The following is an 18,316-nucleotide window of genomic DNA, read 5'->3' on the forward strand; positions in this document are numbered from 1 at the left end:
AGTACAACTATACCTTGAAGCCTAATCCAAGAGCAGGAGGGCTAGAGTTGCGTAACTGCAAAAATAAACACTATGATAGACCTACTGTTACTTAAATGTGGACAAGTTGGACCAGCTGTGTAACAGCCAAGGCTTTTACAGTAATAAATGTTGACAGCAAAAATAAAAAGAATGCATTACTGAGACATCATCGAATGAGCCCTGTCATTACATGGAAACTCCACCCTGTATAAGCTTGTCAAAAAGTGTTACTGTAATCCTTTGAGAAGCCTCCTCCTCAGGCAACAGAGGAAAAATGTTTAGGACCGGCCCAGAACAGGTGTGTTGCACTGCCATGCCAGTATTTAATCAGGGATCTCTTTGCATTAATTTCACAATGGGGCTAACTCAGATCTCTTCTCACCCATCATGAAATGATGAAATGATTATTTAACTACCAGGCTAAAGCAAGCAAACTAACAGAAGTGTTTAAAATTGCACATTTTAAGGCGTGCGGTGTTTTAAAGCCATCGCTGCTTTTCTACCTCCAGTTCTGTGCCATGACATTTAAGAGGAGAAGCTGCTCGGCGCTGTTTTCAAAGCCAGGCCCTGCAAAAGCTCAGTTCACACCTCGATCGGTGCTGGCAGTGGATGTTCAAGTTACCTTGAAACTGGTACCTTCCTTGAGTGCCTGAGTGCTATGAGGACATCTACAAGTTTTCACATTTTCTAGGGTGTTTTTTGGAGATCATGAGAAAGAGTTTAAGCCAACCCAGTAAGCACAACGAGGGGTTATATCCAATCATTAATTAAATGGTGGTAGTTTAGCACTTGACATTAAAAAAAAATGAAATGCCCCAAATTCACCTTGTTAAAGTTTAATGAGGCGAGATTTTACTGATATAGGGATACAAAAGCACCGGTTTTAGCAAGCCAAACTACCACAGTGAGCTCATGCAGTTACTCACTTCCCTCTGGTGGGGCACGGCCTGTGATGCTGCCCTGAGCACCCTGCCTAACCAGGGACAGGGAACCGACTGTAACGCAAGGGCCTCAACAGCTACAGGCAGCGCCGGTGCCAACACCGGGACCCTAACCCGGCCACCCTGCACTGAAACAACCATCAGAGGGCACTGCAAAACACACTGTGCTACACAGGAGCACAGGGGCAGCGCTGGACGCTTTCGTGTGCAAGTTAAAAACCCAAAGGGGAGAAGTTCAGCTGCGTAAACTGACTCATTCCTGACTTCATGCTCTTATTTACAAGTGTTTCCAGCTCCTCTCTCTCTTTGCTTCACGCGCTTCTATTTACAACAAAGCTACAAAGCTCACTTTTTTGTTCTTTTTTAAAGCACAAAAGAAATTTCTGCTTATCTTCTTGTGGTTTTGTGCTGACTTATTGTTGCTGTTCAGAAAACAGTAACAGAAACCGGACTCTGTATCCTGTTTGCTATTGTAATATTTGGAAGAAAAAAAAATGCACCAACTGCAATAAGAGCTTAAAAAGAGAATAATAATAATAATAAAAAGGTGTTGATGTTTGAACCCTATACATTGTCAAGTACAAGATTTATGTGAAAGTTACATATTATGTAGCAAACCACAAAGACGACAATTCCTCTTTCGGGTGGAAGCTTTCTACTGAGTATAGACTGCTTGCTGAATATTCGCTTTCTCTACTGCTAATTTCAGAAAGCAAGAATCTTTCCTTTTTTTTTTTTTTCTATTTCTTTCTCTTTTTAAAAAACTTACACCTTTAAATACAAAAAGATCTGTGACCTATGAGCTTGTAATAAGACAGGCCAAGATATAAGTAAATAATCTACTTGCGTATCAACCCTTGAGCATCTATATATCTGTCCTCAAGTTTATGAAATATTTCCATTAGTTTTCTGAATGCCAACATATATTAGAAAAACAAAGTCCTGCTGGGGAAGAAATGTCCTTGGTGCTCTCAGAGACAAGAAAACACAAGAAAATGTGGGAAAAGACTAGAAAAGACTTGGAGAACAGCCAATCTTAGAGGACTGTATAAAAAATGAACTTCCCAATCTCCCTCTCTCTCTGCTCATTGGAGGAGCACTTAAGTGAGAAATCAGGATAAGTCCCTGTCACCATACTGGGGACATGTGTCACTTTCCATGGAAAAGCCACCCATATTCTGCCTTTTCCGCAGTCCGTTTGGCTCTTCTTGCCCTCCACGGAAGGACCCCGGCAGCCCCGGCCCAGCGCCCAGTTCTTCGTTCCCGGAGGACCAAGTCTCCTCATTCCCAAAGCTTTCCCTCCCTCACTCCCACTTCCTGTGCTGCCATACGCCCTGGTTCCACCCTCCACAGCTCTATCCCTGTCTCCCCTGGTTCTTCCCCTGTTCCCAACTTTTGCCGCTCTGGTCTCCTGTTCCTCTCTATCCTGCTCCTATTTCTGCACCTCTCCACACTTGCCCTAGCTCCATTTCTTCCTTGTTCCTATCTCCCTATCTCCAAATGCTTTTCTTTCCTTCTATATTCTTCCTTTCTATCAGCTATTATAGTTTCCAGTCCTGAGCCTTTCCTAAAACTCTTGACTGTGATCTGAATTTTAACTTCTTATTAAAACATTAAAAAGATTCACACCCAACATATCGCTGTTAAAATGCAATATAAAATTCAATTATATTGTGCCTCGGATTTCTCTTATAATCCTCATATTAAAACTTGTGTTCAGCATTAACAAAATTAAAGTCAATTTCTTTACCAACGAATTACAGGTAGCATAAATGAAGAAAGAAAAAAAGAACTACAAATATTGTGCAGATACCATGCCTTTGTATTATTATAACCATAATCGGTAAATCTCCTACTAATGAGACACAAGATTTAAATGTGAAGAATGTGTTTAGTGAATTATTGTCAATCAATGTCTCTACAACAGGATAACAATAATCTTGAATGGCAACACACCTATTATTATAAATTCCTAACTAAGTACTTCATTACTTCAAAATGTCACTCTCAATTTATAAAGTAACAGATAAACATCTCTCAACTGTGTGCCTCACTGTGTCTGCTTCTGTGGAATTGAAACACTGTCTTTGAAAAGTCATGTCATCACTCACCCATTTTGCATTGTTCTGCATGGTGATTCAGTCCTGGTGAGGTTTGCTTTTTAAGGTTGCTTTTCAATCTCCTTTCAAATATATACATTAAGATACATCAAGCCATTTTGTTTTCTATCTATGATTTAGAAGTGATCGTTGTGAAAACATGTGACTGTTATTTCCTGGTATGAGTCTATTAAGCTCTGTGATACCACTGTAAATTTAAGCTGACTAATAGTCAGGAAAAGAAAAAAAACCATAACCAAAGGACTCTGAAAATGCCGGCAAGCCGATAAGGAGGAGTGTTTTGAGGCACCCAACTACATGCATGAAGACCACTTATGTTGTTGAATTTGATGGTGGAAAAGGCACATTTAGCACAGAATTCCTCACTTCTTTGCCTAGAGACACAGCTCATCAATCCGGTCGCCCCAGCCGCCTGCGGAAGCCCACAGGCCCCTGCAGAAACTTCCAGCTCTCACCTCATCCTTTATGTCTTCCTGCTGTTGGGCACTGAAGATCTCCATCGCTGCCATCAGCCTCATCATCAGCTCATCCACCGTCGTGTTACCTAGCAACAGGGGAGGAGAGCTGAACTTAATATCATTAAAGTTGTTTAAAAATGGAGTAATCTTAGAATTAATCCATAAGACATAACCAGAGGGTTTTTTTTTTTTTAATGATAGAGCAGAAAATGCTAATAGCTCAGTAGAATGCTTTTAATGTGCTCTTTTATTGAAAATTCAATGTTGTTTTTGCGGGCAAATGTTGATCATAGGCTAAAATTTTAGGTGGCCCAAATATGAACAGCTGCTTTTGTACTTGCATTGAATAATTCCTTTTTATTATGATTATTTTTAATGCTAGAGAAAAGTGTATCTGAAAGTCCCTGACATGAAACTGATTTTATACTTCCAGAGCTTCTAGGTGTAGTGAGGCAGACTCAAGTAATAGGAGGAAGGACACTGCCAGTAGCATCCAAGAGGATTGTTTAGGATGACAAAAAACACATGTGCACACATTTTTATTCTGGTAGACCAAAAATACTTCATATTCTGAGGAGTCTCTCCCATTTTTTGATAGTGCTAAAGAATCTGTGCAATTTCCCACCAAGGAACCAACTCCATCTTTGGCTTTTCTTCTCTGGTGGAAGAGCAGACTACTCATTACAGCCATTTGTCTTGGCAGTTTAAAGGCCATTTCCCCATGAGAAACAAACCAAGACTATAAACTCTTTCAACATACAGAGATTGTATATAAACTCTATAAACAATACAAGATTATAAACACCTGTCAACCTAAACAATTTTTAAACTCTATAAACAATACAAGATTATAACCACCTGTCAACCTAAACAATTTTTGGATACTAGTCCAACAATACCAAGACCTGCATTTTTATTGGTGAGGGTGGTCAAAAACCTGATCAGGAGCCAGAGTTAAAAATAAATAAATAAATAAAATCATCGAAACCAAACCAAAAGCAAATGCCACATTTCAATAACTTTCCCTGGGAGTTCAGTTTCTGCACTCCTGTATCTCTTTTGTAAATACTGCCTTTGCACCCGGCCTTGAAAGGCCCTCATGGTTCCCACGTCTGGCACTCGCTGCCTTCCTGAGCAGAAAATTTTCTCCCACGTGCTGCAACACGCAAAACTTCAGAGAAAATGATCTGTTTGAGGGCACTATCTAAAAAGATGCCAATGGCCCAATTCATGGGAAAACAGCAAGCCAGCACATTCTGATTTTTGTTAGAATTTGAACGCTAAGATAAATTTAGGTAAGACAGCAATAAATTATCACTTTCATTTGGTTCAAAAGGTTAATTGCAGAAAAAAATGACACATAATTAAAACTTAATGAGTGCTATGAAATTATTTGGATTATTTGAAAATATAATACAGCTTTATATCATGACTCCAAATCACCAGTTTGCTACAGTGGTTGTGTAATTTAGGCCTGAGAGCACCACAGATGTCAGTGGGATAAGACAGGTGTCTAAAGTTAAACAAATGATAAACTATGCCACAGAATTACAACCAAAAGTTATAATTCTAGTTATTGGGTTATTTCAACAGAGTAAGTTTTAGGAGTGGAGAAGTATTATGAATTAGTACTTTGCATTAAGGAGTAGAATATGTACCACTGGTTGAAAAACTGGGATTCCTATGGGAACATACGGCAAAAATAATGTTGGCCATAGAAAGGAGCACTGCAGATTCCTTAAGCCAATTACTAATCCCTCATGGAGAAAGGAAACACTAACACTGTGCAATGACTTCACTGTGATAAGAATTTGAACCCGAGTTTCCTTAGGAAAATAAGTAGGTTAGAATAAAAATGGATAAATACAAATATGGGAGGAGAGAGCTGTGAGGAAAACAAAAGAAATGAGGGGTCCCTGTTCCTTGATGCTTTTTAATTTGAGGAATCGCAGAGAACGACAGTCTAAGGGCATCACTCCACACCTGAGCAATGCTCTGGTATCACAAAGAACAGCTCATGCAAGGCAAGAAGTCCCATTTACAGGACGTTATATTAGCAAATTAAAATTCTGATCCAATCTGGGGCCTAAACGCTGCAAGGAGATCTGCAAAAGCAAAGTCATGTTTGAGCTCTAGGCCGCTATGCGCAAGAGGAGCTCACGTGTTAGCGAGAAGCTGCACACTGCAGACACAAAGCATCCTTGCACTGCACAAAAAGTGCACCCCAAGTTCTTGCGAAAGTCAGGGTTTTAGCTAATAATAAATTTGGAATCTAACTGGAATTTCCTTTTCTTATTTCTTTCTAAAACTTCTCTTCCACTTAAGAAAAAAGAAGCAAAACAAAAACCAAAAAAAAAAACAATTCTGCTACAGTCATGGCAACTTGAATCTCTAATATCATGTTAAATAATACACTTAGAGATAATAGCTATTTCTATCATGGCAACTAAAAGTTTTGTTTTCTTTTTTTAAATATGCTATAAACTTATATTCTGAAATCTCAGAACAAAACTGCTAGTAAAGATATCTTCTAACAGTTTCCATGCCCACAAATGAAACATTTGTACTATAGTGGAAGAACCGTACCTTGTATTACATTCAACACTTCGTTAGATGATCGTTTTCCCATAATAATGAGAAAAAGAGGAAACTGATCTGTCTTCTGAGTTCGAATCGTTTGGGCAACAACGCTCCCGAAGTGTCTAGTGCACATGGTCAGAAACCTAGGCAGGGAAAAAAAATTAGTTTACATTGTAGAGTTGTGGAGAGGCTTTTTTTATTTTATTAGCATTCCAAAATATTAATGTTAGATTCAGCAATTTAATTATGTGCTATCTACTGTTTAACATCCAGGCTTCTGTAAACAATTTGAGAGCTAATTATTTCTTTTTATCATTAAGTTATAAGAATATTTACAAATACAATAAAAATAATTAATGTCTGGCAGTGACGGTCATTTAATTGATGGAGAACTTCATTTTCTCTTTCATTATTCTGCAAACCATAACACAAAGGTAAACTCCTCCCAACAATCATGCTGTATCGACTGTTAAAAACTTTGAAAGAGGAACTAAGTGAAGATGTAACAAGCATGAAGTGTAGAATTAGTATCACTTCATACAAACAGCTTCATTTAACAATGAACGAGCAAGAAAATGTTCTTATCATCAAAGAATTCAAGCGAGATACTTCAGAACTGTATTTTCTTTTGTACTGGTGCCCTGCGAGTGACAAACGTAGCAGTGTGGTCTAAAAACAATAATTCTAAGCTTTTGACCAAAAAAAGCTCTCAGATATTAGCATACAGAAGTCTAGCATTAGTATTCTTAACACGATCTTGAATAAATGAAAAAACTGATAAAGCTTTTCTCTTCCATTAGAGGACTGTTTGAAATTAGCATTTCTTTCAAGAGAAAAGGGTAGCTTATGATATGTTTTCAGATCTGATGGTAAAAAGTAAATGTCATAATAATAATGAATTATGAAAGACCAAATGCAAATATAGAATGCTTTAATAAGATCCAATTTAATAAAGTCTGTAAAAATAATGGACTTTTAATAACACGGGTCACAAAAGGCAAAACAGTGGAAATTCTGAGGACTAGCCACTGGTACAGGCTTATTAATTCTTAATTATGTTCATGAAAGGCAACTTAAATCGTGTGTTTTCTTATGCCTTATGATAATATTTTAGGTAACAACTGCTCTGAAATGTATGCTCTAACGGAAGCGCTGAGTCCTGTTGTCACATGCATTAGAAGCCAAATCTATTTGAAAAGACAAACTGCCTTAAAATGTCAAGTGCCTCAAATCATTTGTTGGCAAGAGATACTGAAAAGATTCAAAAGTGTTAATTTTGTAATCAACATATAGCCTAACTAAAATGGCTGGAAGTGGAGAAGCCTGATGAGCACTGCGTTGGGCTTTCAATTTAAGGCACTGCTGTATGAGAAAATCCCAACTCGAAGCCGACTTGTGCTGTAACCACAACCACTCTTGCAAGGAAGACAATGAGCAGGGGTGGCCAGAAAGGATTTCAGCACCATCCAGGGGGTTCCCTTCCCTTGCCTCCTTCCTTCTCCAGCTCCCACAGTCCAGGGGATGATGCAGAACAACAGTTAGTTACGAGCAATCCAAGGGACCGAGGGAAATCAGGCATCTACCAGAAATACCAAAGTACAGACGCGCCGCGTGGTTAGGGCAAAATAAAGTATCAATAAAGTCCGGACATTTCTCCCTTTTCTTAAATCAATTCCCCCTTTCCTCAAGCCACCACGCCGGGTTGGGGACCTGCACACCCTGAGTTGCCACTTTGGTACGTTAAAGGATTTCCCAAACATTTCTTTTCCAGATGATTTTCTTTTCAATTTAACCCGGGCCTCTCACGTACCACAACCAGCCCCGGCCCCGCTGCAGCCCCGGGGGCTGCATGCGGCCACCCAGCACTCCCTGCTCCGAGCACGAGCTGCAGCATTCGCATGACCATGGCTTTATTTAAAAAAAGATATAATAAACCCTCTCCATGCTAATACATATTGCCTTTGGAAGGACACAAACAAAACCAAAACCAGTCGAGGCTGTAACTGGTCTCTTACTGGAAGGATCACTTAGCAGGGGGCTTATTTTCCTCCCCAAACAGGAGTGTGGCAGATCCTCCCGGGACACGTCCGGAGCTGCCAAGGGACCAGCCACCGAGCTCATCCAAGAGCCACGTGTCCCCATGGGGAGCGGCGTCTCCCACAACAGGCTGAATTCCAGGGATCACCCACCAAAAGTGGGTGTGGAAGAATGCTGACAGGAAGAGAGGGAGCCCTTTTATTCCTAAATTACAGAAATATTCAAGGAGGGGAGAAGTATGAGAAAATATATTAAAATGCGATTAAGCAAGGGGAATACTTACTGTGTGTAAAGTCTGCAGCCTGATGCGGCTCTGGAGTTGGGACATGCTATAGGGGATGCTCTAAGAGCTTGGGTTTAGTAAAGCTGGCTCTGGTGGGAATATGCAACTTCCCATTTTTAACACCACAACTTGCCACCACTCTGGAGCCAAAGGCTGAAGCTTTTGATATCTGGAGAGCTTTTGATCTACACAACACGTAGATACAACTTGCATCCATGGGTGAGCCCCAAAGACCTCCAGGTCTCCTCCAACTTGTGTCCCGGGGCCGCATGGGCTGGTTTGGCTCAGGCAACCCCACTGCTGCCAGCCAAAACTGAGCATATAAAGATTGAAACACACGTCCATACAATTTAATATTGAAGTCCAGCTTACATTATCATTGTTGTTAAAGCCACAGAGAAACCACAGCTAGAGAGCCCCTTTGCTCAGGAATCCCTATGTGCAAAGCAGAAATCCAGTGTGTCATTCTTTATATAAAAAAAAGTCTAAATTAAAATTGTCACTTAGAAATGGCAGATCCCAGATCACTAAGAGTTTTTTTCTTGCTAGATTTGAGGGTAACATGGAGCAAGCAGGAGGAGAGCTAGCTGGGGCTCATAATTCATATGCCGTGAATGGGCATGTTAATGAAAAGTTTAATTCTATGCAGAGAGACAGTGAATTAAAAAAAAATCTCTCTGGAAGACAGAAAAGCATATGAATACAGCAGAGCTTCTGGATGGTAAAAATTAGTCTTTTGTTATCATTATTATAATGACCGGAATTATCTCATTGCTGCCTTATGCACCTCCTGCTCGTGTGTGAGCTTCACTGATCCGTTGTTCCTCAATTTTGTTCTTCTTACAAACGGAATCTACTGCAGGAGTCTGGATCCAGGATCGCAGGCGATCCCTCTGCTCTGCACCGTGAACAAGACGGACAAACCAGCCACACTAGCAAGGGCTCGGGCAAATGGAAAGTTCCTTTAATATGTCCATTTAAATGATTTGGTAGGGAGGCACTTCTTGGAGCTTTCTTGTGAAAAGATGAATGAATCACTGATGGAAAATGACAGTTGTACTTAATCAAATCAAATATAACGATGTCTCCCAGGGACTAAATCAAGGGTCCGATCATGGTGCTCCACATGCGAGGACTCATCTCCAGCACCCAACACCTGCTAGGATGGATCCAGGCTTAGGTGCCGCCCTGCACCAAAATCTCCCCTGCACACAGAGCTCTGCTCTCAAACATACAGAGAAACACAAAGAATTCAAATAAACATTAAAAACTGCACAGAACTTTAGACGATTGTTTTAATTTCCCACTATTTTTGGCTCTCTTTCTAACCAAACTTTTGGTGGGATTATTTGTTAGTTGCATTCATACAAATATTCCCACAGTTACTTCACATTTTAACACTGATTTTAACACGTCTCTAGCCAGAAGTCCTCAGCCTGGATAATGCTGGGTGGAAAAAAACATTATTTATTTGTGGCCAGACTCACAAATAAATCCCGAGGGCTGCGTGCCTCAATGAAACTGTAAAACTTCAGAGCTGACTGCAAAAAATGAAAGCTGTAACTTTTTTCTTGATCATGAAGAAAATTACAACAATTATTAAATACAGAAGATTCCTAGTTATTTTTTTTAATAATTTTAAACTGTACAAAGTCAGCACCTCACTAAAATATTAAGGTTGTATTTTTGCACTAGGAATTTATATTAAAAATGTAACAGCCGAGGCGGTGAAACTCTGTATTTAAATAAGGTCGCTATAGGTAGCATTCAAAACACAGTTAATGTCCCCATGCTGCCCTTCGGAGGTCCTTGATCCTATAGGGGTGTCCACAGCAAGTGGAGGCTTCCCAACCTGGGGGTTCCCATGTGCATTTCAGGTGAATGCATAAAACAGCCCGAATTAAATGGCGTGTACCTCATCTTTAGTATCTATGTGCAAAATATTCCGGGATTCAGATTAAAAGACCATGAGGTTACCCACTTTTTCCTTATGCAAGAGTAAAGGCTTGAGGAGGGAGCTAGCTAACTCTGCATAAAACATGGAAGATTTAATTTCATCCTGAGAGATTCAAACAGATTAGGTAAACAATTTATAACCCCATTCAGTCTAAAACACATCCCTGTAGAAACTCATTAATCCATCCTCCCAGATACCACTGGACATCAGACAAAATGATTGGTAAAAGTATAAATAAAATATACCTGGACCTATTGCTCAAACGCTGCACTAAAAAAAAAGAAAGGAAAACACTCCCTTTCCTTGCATAGCAGTAGGAGTTTTGATTATTGTCTATCCTACTGGAAAGATATGTAATGTAGGATTTTCCAAGGTTCACTACAATTAGATTTAATAACAACCTTGGTAAGAGTAGAGAATCCATTGAGGTATTTTACAGATGACGGCAAGGTGGGAGAGCTACAAGTGCATTGAAAGTCAATGGCAGAATTCAGAGCGATCACCACAAGGCAGAGAAACTGTCTGACAACCAAAACGCGGTTCAGCGAGGGCCCTGGCAGCCTCGCGGCGAGCAGGAGCAGCACCTGCACAGCAGAACACGAATCGAGCAGGAAGGGAAGGGAGATGTTGGGATCTGAGGGCGGCAGGCATCGTATCGGGGCCTTGCCAAAGCAAACACAAGCGTAGCTGGTAAAACATGCAACACTGGATTTAGCACTGAGAAGGGGGTTTCAGGCGCCGAGCATCACGAGATATGGAGCGACCATGTAGGGTCTGTATGGAGGACGCAGGACGAACCACAAGTCTAAAACACACGAGCTGCAAGGAAAGGCTGGAGGAACTGACTGAGATGCCCTCAGGAGGCTACGGGAAAACGCCACGTTGCAGCCCAAGGAACAAAGCGCCACAAGGCAGCGAAGGCCTCGCTACCTGCGAGAGGGCCGAGACGCGGCTGCCGCAAGGCCGAAGCAGAGTCACCGTAACCCAGGGAGGACGAGATGCTGCGGGGACCCCGTCCCCACCAGCGCCCTGCAGTACCACCGACATTCACCCTCTTCCACGGCATTTTAGCGCAGCCCATTCTGCCTTCACCATCTGATCCTCTTCTCCTGACACTCACTTCAGGCACCCACATGGACATGGATAAATTCCTCACCTGCTTCCATCCCAAATGCTATAGAGACCTCATTGCTGCCACTGGGAACTCCAGTCTTTTCAATGGAGCTGTGGATCACTCTCTTCTTCCCCAAGGCCCAGCATGTCCACAGCACTGCTTTGGCGTGGGACACTACCAAGTTTTACTCAGTCACATTTTTTCTCCATTGGGTGTCAAACACTGCTGCAGTTGGAGCGCAACAGGACAGAACTTGCTTTGGGCTCTGTTTTCACTCCACGCTTGCAAACTCAACAGTTTAGTAAGCCTTTGTCGTTCAACAATTATTAAAAATGATCTCAAAACACTATAGGCACAGGTGATGACACACTGAAAACCTTGGTCAAATCAGGAGAATCCTTTCTATCCACAGTTGAACATTACACAGATATCTATACCTTAGCAATCACCATCAAATTGCATTCTCTCCTGGTTTTTAATTTTCCAAATTTGGCCATTTTTGGACTACCAATACCAGAATACCTTGAAGTATACAAATATTTAAGCAGGGATAGTTTACCTTTTCTGGTGGGTGTATAATAAACAGTTTAACCATCAACTATCTACATGCTGCTTTGTTCTCCATCTACAGAGACAATCGCCTTTTATCCTTTTCCTTTTTTTCTTCATTTCAGTGCTATTAGGAAACTATTCACAAGTGCAACCCCGCACAATGCTATGCGGTAATTATGAGCAGCCGACAAAGAGATGCGAACAATTACCGAGCCCATTTTGAAACCCTACACTAATAAAGTCATTAGATGCTGCCCTTGCCATGAGCCTCCTAAAAGCTTCTGAAGTTACAAGAACACCCGGCATTGTTCCCTGGGACAATTGCTGCTGGCAGAATGCAAACCTTGAGTTAAACCATGCTGCAAATTGATCTTGACATTCTGTTAAGACCGCCACTAAAATCAAAAGCAAAGGAGAAAAGGAGAAAATGAGCGGGTGGGATGTAATCATGGAACAGAAGGGTTCCCTCCTCACCTTCTTTCCTCTTCCTCCCCAAAACAAGCCATACAGAATACGACAAAATCTCCTGGTGGTTGAGAACCTTTATTTTTAAAACATTAATTAGACTTTTGACCTGTTTTTATTGACTGGCACTGTACTGCCATTAAAGTAACTGAAGCAAAATACTGCAAAACACAACAGATACGATTTTCACACTTTCCCGTTGAACCCTATTAAGGATTTAAGGCCCAAAGAACAAGCCCAACAGTTTTGCAAGCAACATATGCAGAATGTATAGTTGTTCCTTAAGAAGCAGCCACAAATTAACACTCATTGGGCCCAGCACACACAGACCCCACACCTGCAGCAGAGCTGCTAGAGGATCAAACAGGACTGGGGAGCTAGAGCAATATGGTCAAGTGGTCTTCATCCAGGCATGCAGCATTCAGTAGGTTAGTATTAGGGGTCAGCAACTGTGAATATGGCTAATTACTTGATGACGGAAATTGCAGGTGAAGACAACCTGCTGCTGAGAAGCGCTTTAGTCAATTAACTCTTTCCTAAGATTAAGCAAAGTGAAAAACTATCATTTGAACATTAAAACTAACAAGTACCTGTCATCAAAGCTGAGGCAGTCCCTTGAAATATAGCACCCAAGGGCAAAGAGGGCAGCAAAGGCAAAACACCCGCTACAGACTCTCTAGTCATCTTTTATCAATTTGGTATTGCTTTGCTTCGCGAACATTATATACACTGGAAGTCTGTTAATATGATGTGTCATGTGTGTGATGTGTAATGTATAAACTGAAGAGCATGTGTGCACATGTATGTAGGTATATATACATATATATGCATATATGCACATATATGTATCTATGTCAGTCATGCATATAAATATACAACCTACTTAATTCATTACTTGTGTATTAAATAAATTATTTAAAATGCTTGTGTATATATACACCAGAAGAGCAGCATTTAGGCAAGCTATTTGATGTGAGAAGATGCCAGAACTGCAGGTGCTCGTGCCTGGCCTTCCGTCCCATCCACCCCGTCACCTCCCTGGAATCACGAGGACGCTCTCGGCCCGCGGTGCGGCCCTAAGCCCGCGCTCAGGCCAAGCAGCAGGGCCAGGACTGGCACCACTGCCCAACCTAACCCAACCTCTGCTGCGCGACCCATGAGCCAGTGAGCCCATTCCCCCTTGGGGTTATGATTCACTCCAAACTGGCTGGATTAAACAAGAAAGTAAAAGCTACATGTGTATTTCAGTGCAAGAAAAACAGTGGTGCAGGCGCACACACACACTCACACCCCCTTCCAGAGACACAAAACCCACCCCGAGAGCCCTCGCCTGCACTAATGCCACCCGAAGGCTCTGCCACGTCACCGTGAGGCGCCGGTCCCTACCATGAACCACATACACCAGCAGCAGGACGCCCTGCCAAGGACCCTGCCGGGACGGCAGCAGCCTGCGATGCGCTCCCTTCCCTTCCCAGTCATGGCAAACTATCATGTAGATCTTCCCTAGCAGCATCATAAAAAGCCCAAGTTATTTTCCTAAATGAAGGCTACCTATTTGATAATATTATTTTGTGACTTTTACTCTGATTCTTTTATTCTAGCAATGAAACACACATTACTTGAAGCACTTACCCAAAATAACGGCTCCCTTCCTTGCTACCCTTATGCCAGAGGAGATTAAAAGCTGTGAAAGGCAAAACATCCCCTTAACTGTAATAACTTTTCTGCAGATTGACCAAGTAACAGTCCTGGGTGTCTGCTGCCAGATTTTTCTTAACTCCCAAAGCTGTAAGTCTTATGCCCGTGCATTGCTGCTAGCAGCCACCGCACACCTGCACATTTTATGTATTTTATGGCAAAGGGTGTTGAAAAATAAGATTGGGAGAGTCCAGTTGAACAGTGCAGGATGCAGGATTCAATGCATGCCCTACACTGATGTCAGCCAAAAAAGATTAACAGCCAGGAGAAACAGTCGCGATTTTGGAGGTGTTTCTGTTGAAGCCCCTGGTACGCCAGGGTTTGGGACTAACCAACATACATTGCAGTGTCTGTTACACTACCATGGTGCTACACTACTAATGAGGTAAGTGGGAGTCAGCGCATGCTGTTAGCCAAGAAAGGTGCAATCAAAGCAACATGCTCAGCCTGGGCAAAAAGTGTCCTTCCTGCTGCCCTCATAGTGCAGCCGCCGTCAGCAGCCTTGGCCATTGGCACTGCCAGGCCTTGCAGAAGGTCCCAAATGTCACCATTGGGTCAGGAGGGGGACAATGAAGAGCAAGAAGAAACTCAGAATATTCCAAAGCTTTTTGTCAACGTGAGCGAGGGCTTGTATTGATTTGAAATCTTCACGTCATGCTAAAGCACTGAAAATCTGCCTCTGACCCCCCCGTCAAGGGGTTCTTGTCAATTACTGTAAATAAATTAAGCTCTTCTGCCTTTTCCTATTCCTATTTCCTGTTCCTGTCTTCCCTAGTAGCACACATTGCTCTTGGCTTACCCAAGCACACCAAAAAGCAGACCTGGCCGTTGTTATCTTCTCACCATTTGAATAAAATAAAGAACAATAACCCAAACACACGGGTGTTTGCAGGGATGCGCAAGGGCGCCGGCTCCGGGAGCGCTGTCACTTTGTCACCCAGGGAAGCGCAGCGACGGCACCGCGGGACTGAGCACTCATTTACGGGAATGCCGCACGCACCGGCGCTTCCCGCGGAGGGAAGGACGCCCCGGAGAACCCGCAGCCTAAGGAGCGGGATGTGACACCGAACACGAACCAGGGGCTGCTCTCACCGGAGCCAGCGCGGCTTGTTTACCCCTCACTATTTTTTGACCTCACTGTTAACATGACAGTGCCTGTTGTTGGTGAGAGGAAAAGGAAAAAATAATAAGGCTTAAAAACCCTATCACAGCGCACAATCATGGCCTAGATGCATTGAGGGGAGCTATAAAGCCTTAAACAAGCCCTTTATTTTGTGTTTTAAAAAGTGTCATAAGGAGTTAATAGGACACAGCTGTACGGGCTCTTTCTAACGAGCAGCTTCTGTCGCTTTGGTCACCACAGGTGTCTCTCGAACCTGCAAACTCTTATTACTAGTGTATCAAAGTTGTGCTACTTAATAGATTTCTTTAGTAAAACACAACAAAGCAATTACATGGCTGTTGATCGTCAGTCATAAAAAAAAAAAAAGGCAAAAAAAAAAAAAGCCCTCAAAACTCAGGTTTTCAAAAGAAACTACACTGCAATTTTTTGTCATTGTAAAATAAAGGAAACCAGGGAATGAAAAAGCAGCAAGGACAATGGAACAGCAGGTCGCCGGCCCCGCCAGGCCACTACAGATGGTTTGGAAAGAGTGTTTCCTTCTCCACCACGTTGGGGGATGAAAGGGAAGGAGGAGGCTCCGTCCTGCCCGTGAATGGCAACGCCAAAAGACTTAAGCGACTTTCCAGTCCGTATTTGGTCCCATGAAAGAGCAGAGATGTTTCTTTTCCTCTCTTACTTTTCTTTTTAATATACTTTTTATTTTCCTTTTAAAGCTTTTTTTAAATCTGTTTTTGCCATTTTTCCCCATCGTATTTTAACAGTGCCTTAATAAACGGAGAGTAATTAAAAGGAGGAACACGACTGCTGATTCACGCAAGGACAAGATGCAGAAGGTCAAGCTAGGAATTCCTGGGAACTCACAACGTGGCATTTTAAAAGTATAGTACCAAGCGAAGACATTGCTCTGGTCTCCTTTACCCACACAAACACAAACATATGAACACTCTATAAAGAAATCCAATTTCTAGCAAGCCATAGACAAAAGGAGCACATATCTACATTTTCAGTCATTCAGAAATCAATGGAGTTTTGTAAAAAATGAGAACCTTCTTCCAGACCAAATAACTGCAGCTACTTTTGTTAGAAATTTAGAATAATTTTTATAGTTATGTACCCAAAACACCACCCTGGCAAGCAGCAGTCTTCTCTACAAATGATGAAGTCTAAGTTAAAACCAAACAAGATCTGCTTTCTAAACACAATTGTTAAAGTAGATTATGAACAATTGTTAAATAACTAAAGGAGAGATGTCTTCAAGAAGGAGGAATCTACAGCTTTTGTTTCTTAATTCATCAGTAAAGAGAGACCATCAGATGGTCTCTAAAAAACATGATAGCATTTCTTATTAAAATCTATCAAAACGCCCAACATGGCCAAGGCTACGTCCTGTAAGAAAATTGGAGAGGTCATAAAACTTCATGGGAATTAACAAATTTTTGGTAAAATCTGTTTTTCATTAGTAAACTAGTTTAAGTTAAATTAATAATTTGGTATTAAATTATTAAATAATTTTTAAAACCCAGCGACAACCGTAGTTGTTATGTCAAAAGAATACCCAGACATTTCTAATGCAGTTACACCTACATGCATACAGGGTCCTGTAATATTACAGCACCCTATAGCAGAGTGTTGAAGACACAAGAACTGAGAACTATGTTTGCAAAAATAAACTCAAAAAAAGGGGAGAAGAAGGAATAATTGCTTGAACTGTTTTTCCTGCACAGGAATAATGAAAGGGAGCAGGGCCCTGCTCCCAACTGGGGTCAAACAGCTCAGCTCCACTCATCAGCTGAGGACAAGCACGAAGCTTTTCGATTTAATAAATACTGGGCAACAAAACATCTGCTACACAGAGCCGGCGCGGAGACGAGCTCCGCTCACCCTGTGCTGTGTTACCTTGCTCTGTTGGCTTCTTTTGTCATGTCCCACGCCCAGGTGATGAAGTTCTGGCTCAGGTAGGAGACGATGGACTCGGCGCAGAGCATCTGGGAGCAGAACACGTTGGTCAGGACGCTGTCGTCGTGGTGGAGGTAGATAGCCAGGAGCTTTCTCTGCAAGGACAGGGGGAAACGTGAGCAGGGAAGGCTTCCTTGGGCTGTTTCAGAGCTGAAAATTGCAAATTGGGTGTTAGTACATCCAGTGGGGCTTACAGGGTACATCGACCCTCTCAGTGTGCACGCACCAAAGAAGAAAAAAAGCAAAAAAGGTAAGATTTCAAGGGAAAAAGAGTAAGATTTCAAGGCAAAATAGCCCATCCATCTACATCTGTAAAACTCTCTCTCTCATATACATGTATATTTGTTTGTTTTTAATTTGCTGCCCCCAAAAGATAATATTTAGTATTCCTCTGAAACTCTCCTAAAAAAGGAAAATACCTCTTGAAACAACAGCATCCAGGACACTAAACAAATACACTTATAATCAGCTTAGTGTATTTATTACACGAGCCCATTTATAGGCACATCCAAGAGCAAAGGCGCTAAGTCCCCAGAGAAACAGCCATGCTCCCCAACAGCGATGATGGGTGCTTGGGCAGCAATTCATCCTGATGCTCTCGTGCACGATGCCCTTCTGAAGGTGACGTTGGTGGCCCCTGGGTTCCAGGTACCCTGGGCCTGGTTCTCCTGGAAGTCTGTCACGGAATAGCTAAGGTTTCGCTGCCAGCCACAAACAGCCACGTCGCATCCCCGTGATATTCTCAGGCCACCTAGGGAAAGCGACCCCACATGAACCGAAAGGTAAAGAACACACTGAGAAAAACACAGGGACACTGGGAGCTGGGAGAGACCGTGTTCTTCGATGAATCATGAACACCATTCAGAAAAGTTAAAAAAGTTACACCTCTCTTCCCGCCTCTGACCCCCCCAATACGTCGACTAGAGACAATATCGTAATTTGTGTTCTTAGAATTTTTTTTAAAAAATATTCATTTCAAATCTGTTCATCCCAAGTAACACCGAAAACTAC

The 18,316-nt window shown here is 41.9% G+C and overlaps 1 protein-coding gene across 2 annotated transcripts in view; it reads right to left on the bottom strand.

Annotated features, from left to right (window-relative positions):
- FAF1 (Fas associated factor 1) overlaps nucleotides 1-18,316 on the bottom strand; it is a 142,603-nt gene that overhangs the window by 24,072 nt on the left and 100,215 nt on the right. For both annotated transcript variants that reach the window (XM_088536681.1, XM_088536685.1), the window contains exons 13-15: nucleotides 17,246-17,400; nucleotides 6,127-6,263; nucleotides 3,538-3,626 (exon numbers count right to left, since the gene is read on the bottom strand). In XM_088536681.1, coding sequence (XP_088392807.1) covers nucleotides 3,538-3,626; nucleotides 6,127-6,263; nucleotides 17,246-17,400 — 381 coding nt within the window. The remainder of the gene's footprint in view (nucleotides 1-3,537; nucleotides 3,627-6,126; nucleotides 6,264-17,245; nucleotides 17,401-18,316) is intronic.

The sequence above is a fragment of the Tinamus guttatus genome, unplaced genomic scaffold (assembly GCF_059628265.1).
Source record: "Tinamus guttatus ecotype Peru unplaced genomic scaffold, ASM5962826v1 Tinamus_guttatus_pri_ptg000044l, whole genome shotgun sequence".
Taxonomy (NCBI): domain Eukaryota; kingdom Metazoa; phylum Chordata; class Aves; order Tinamiformes; family Tinamidae; genus Tinamus; species Tinamus guttatus.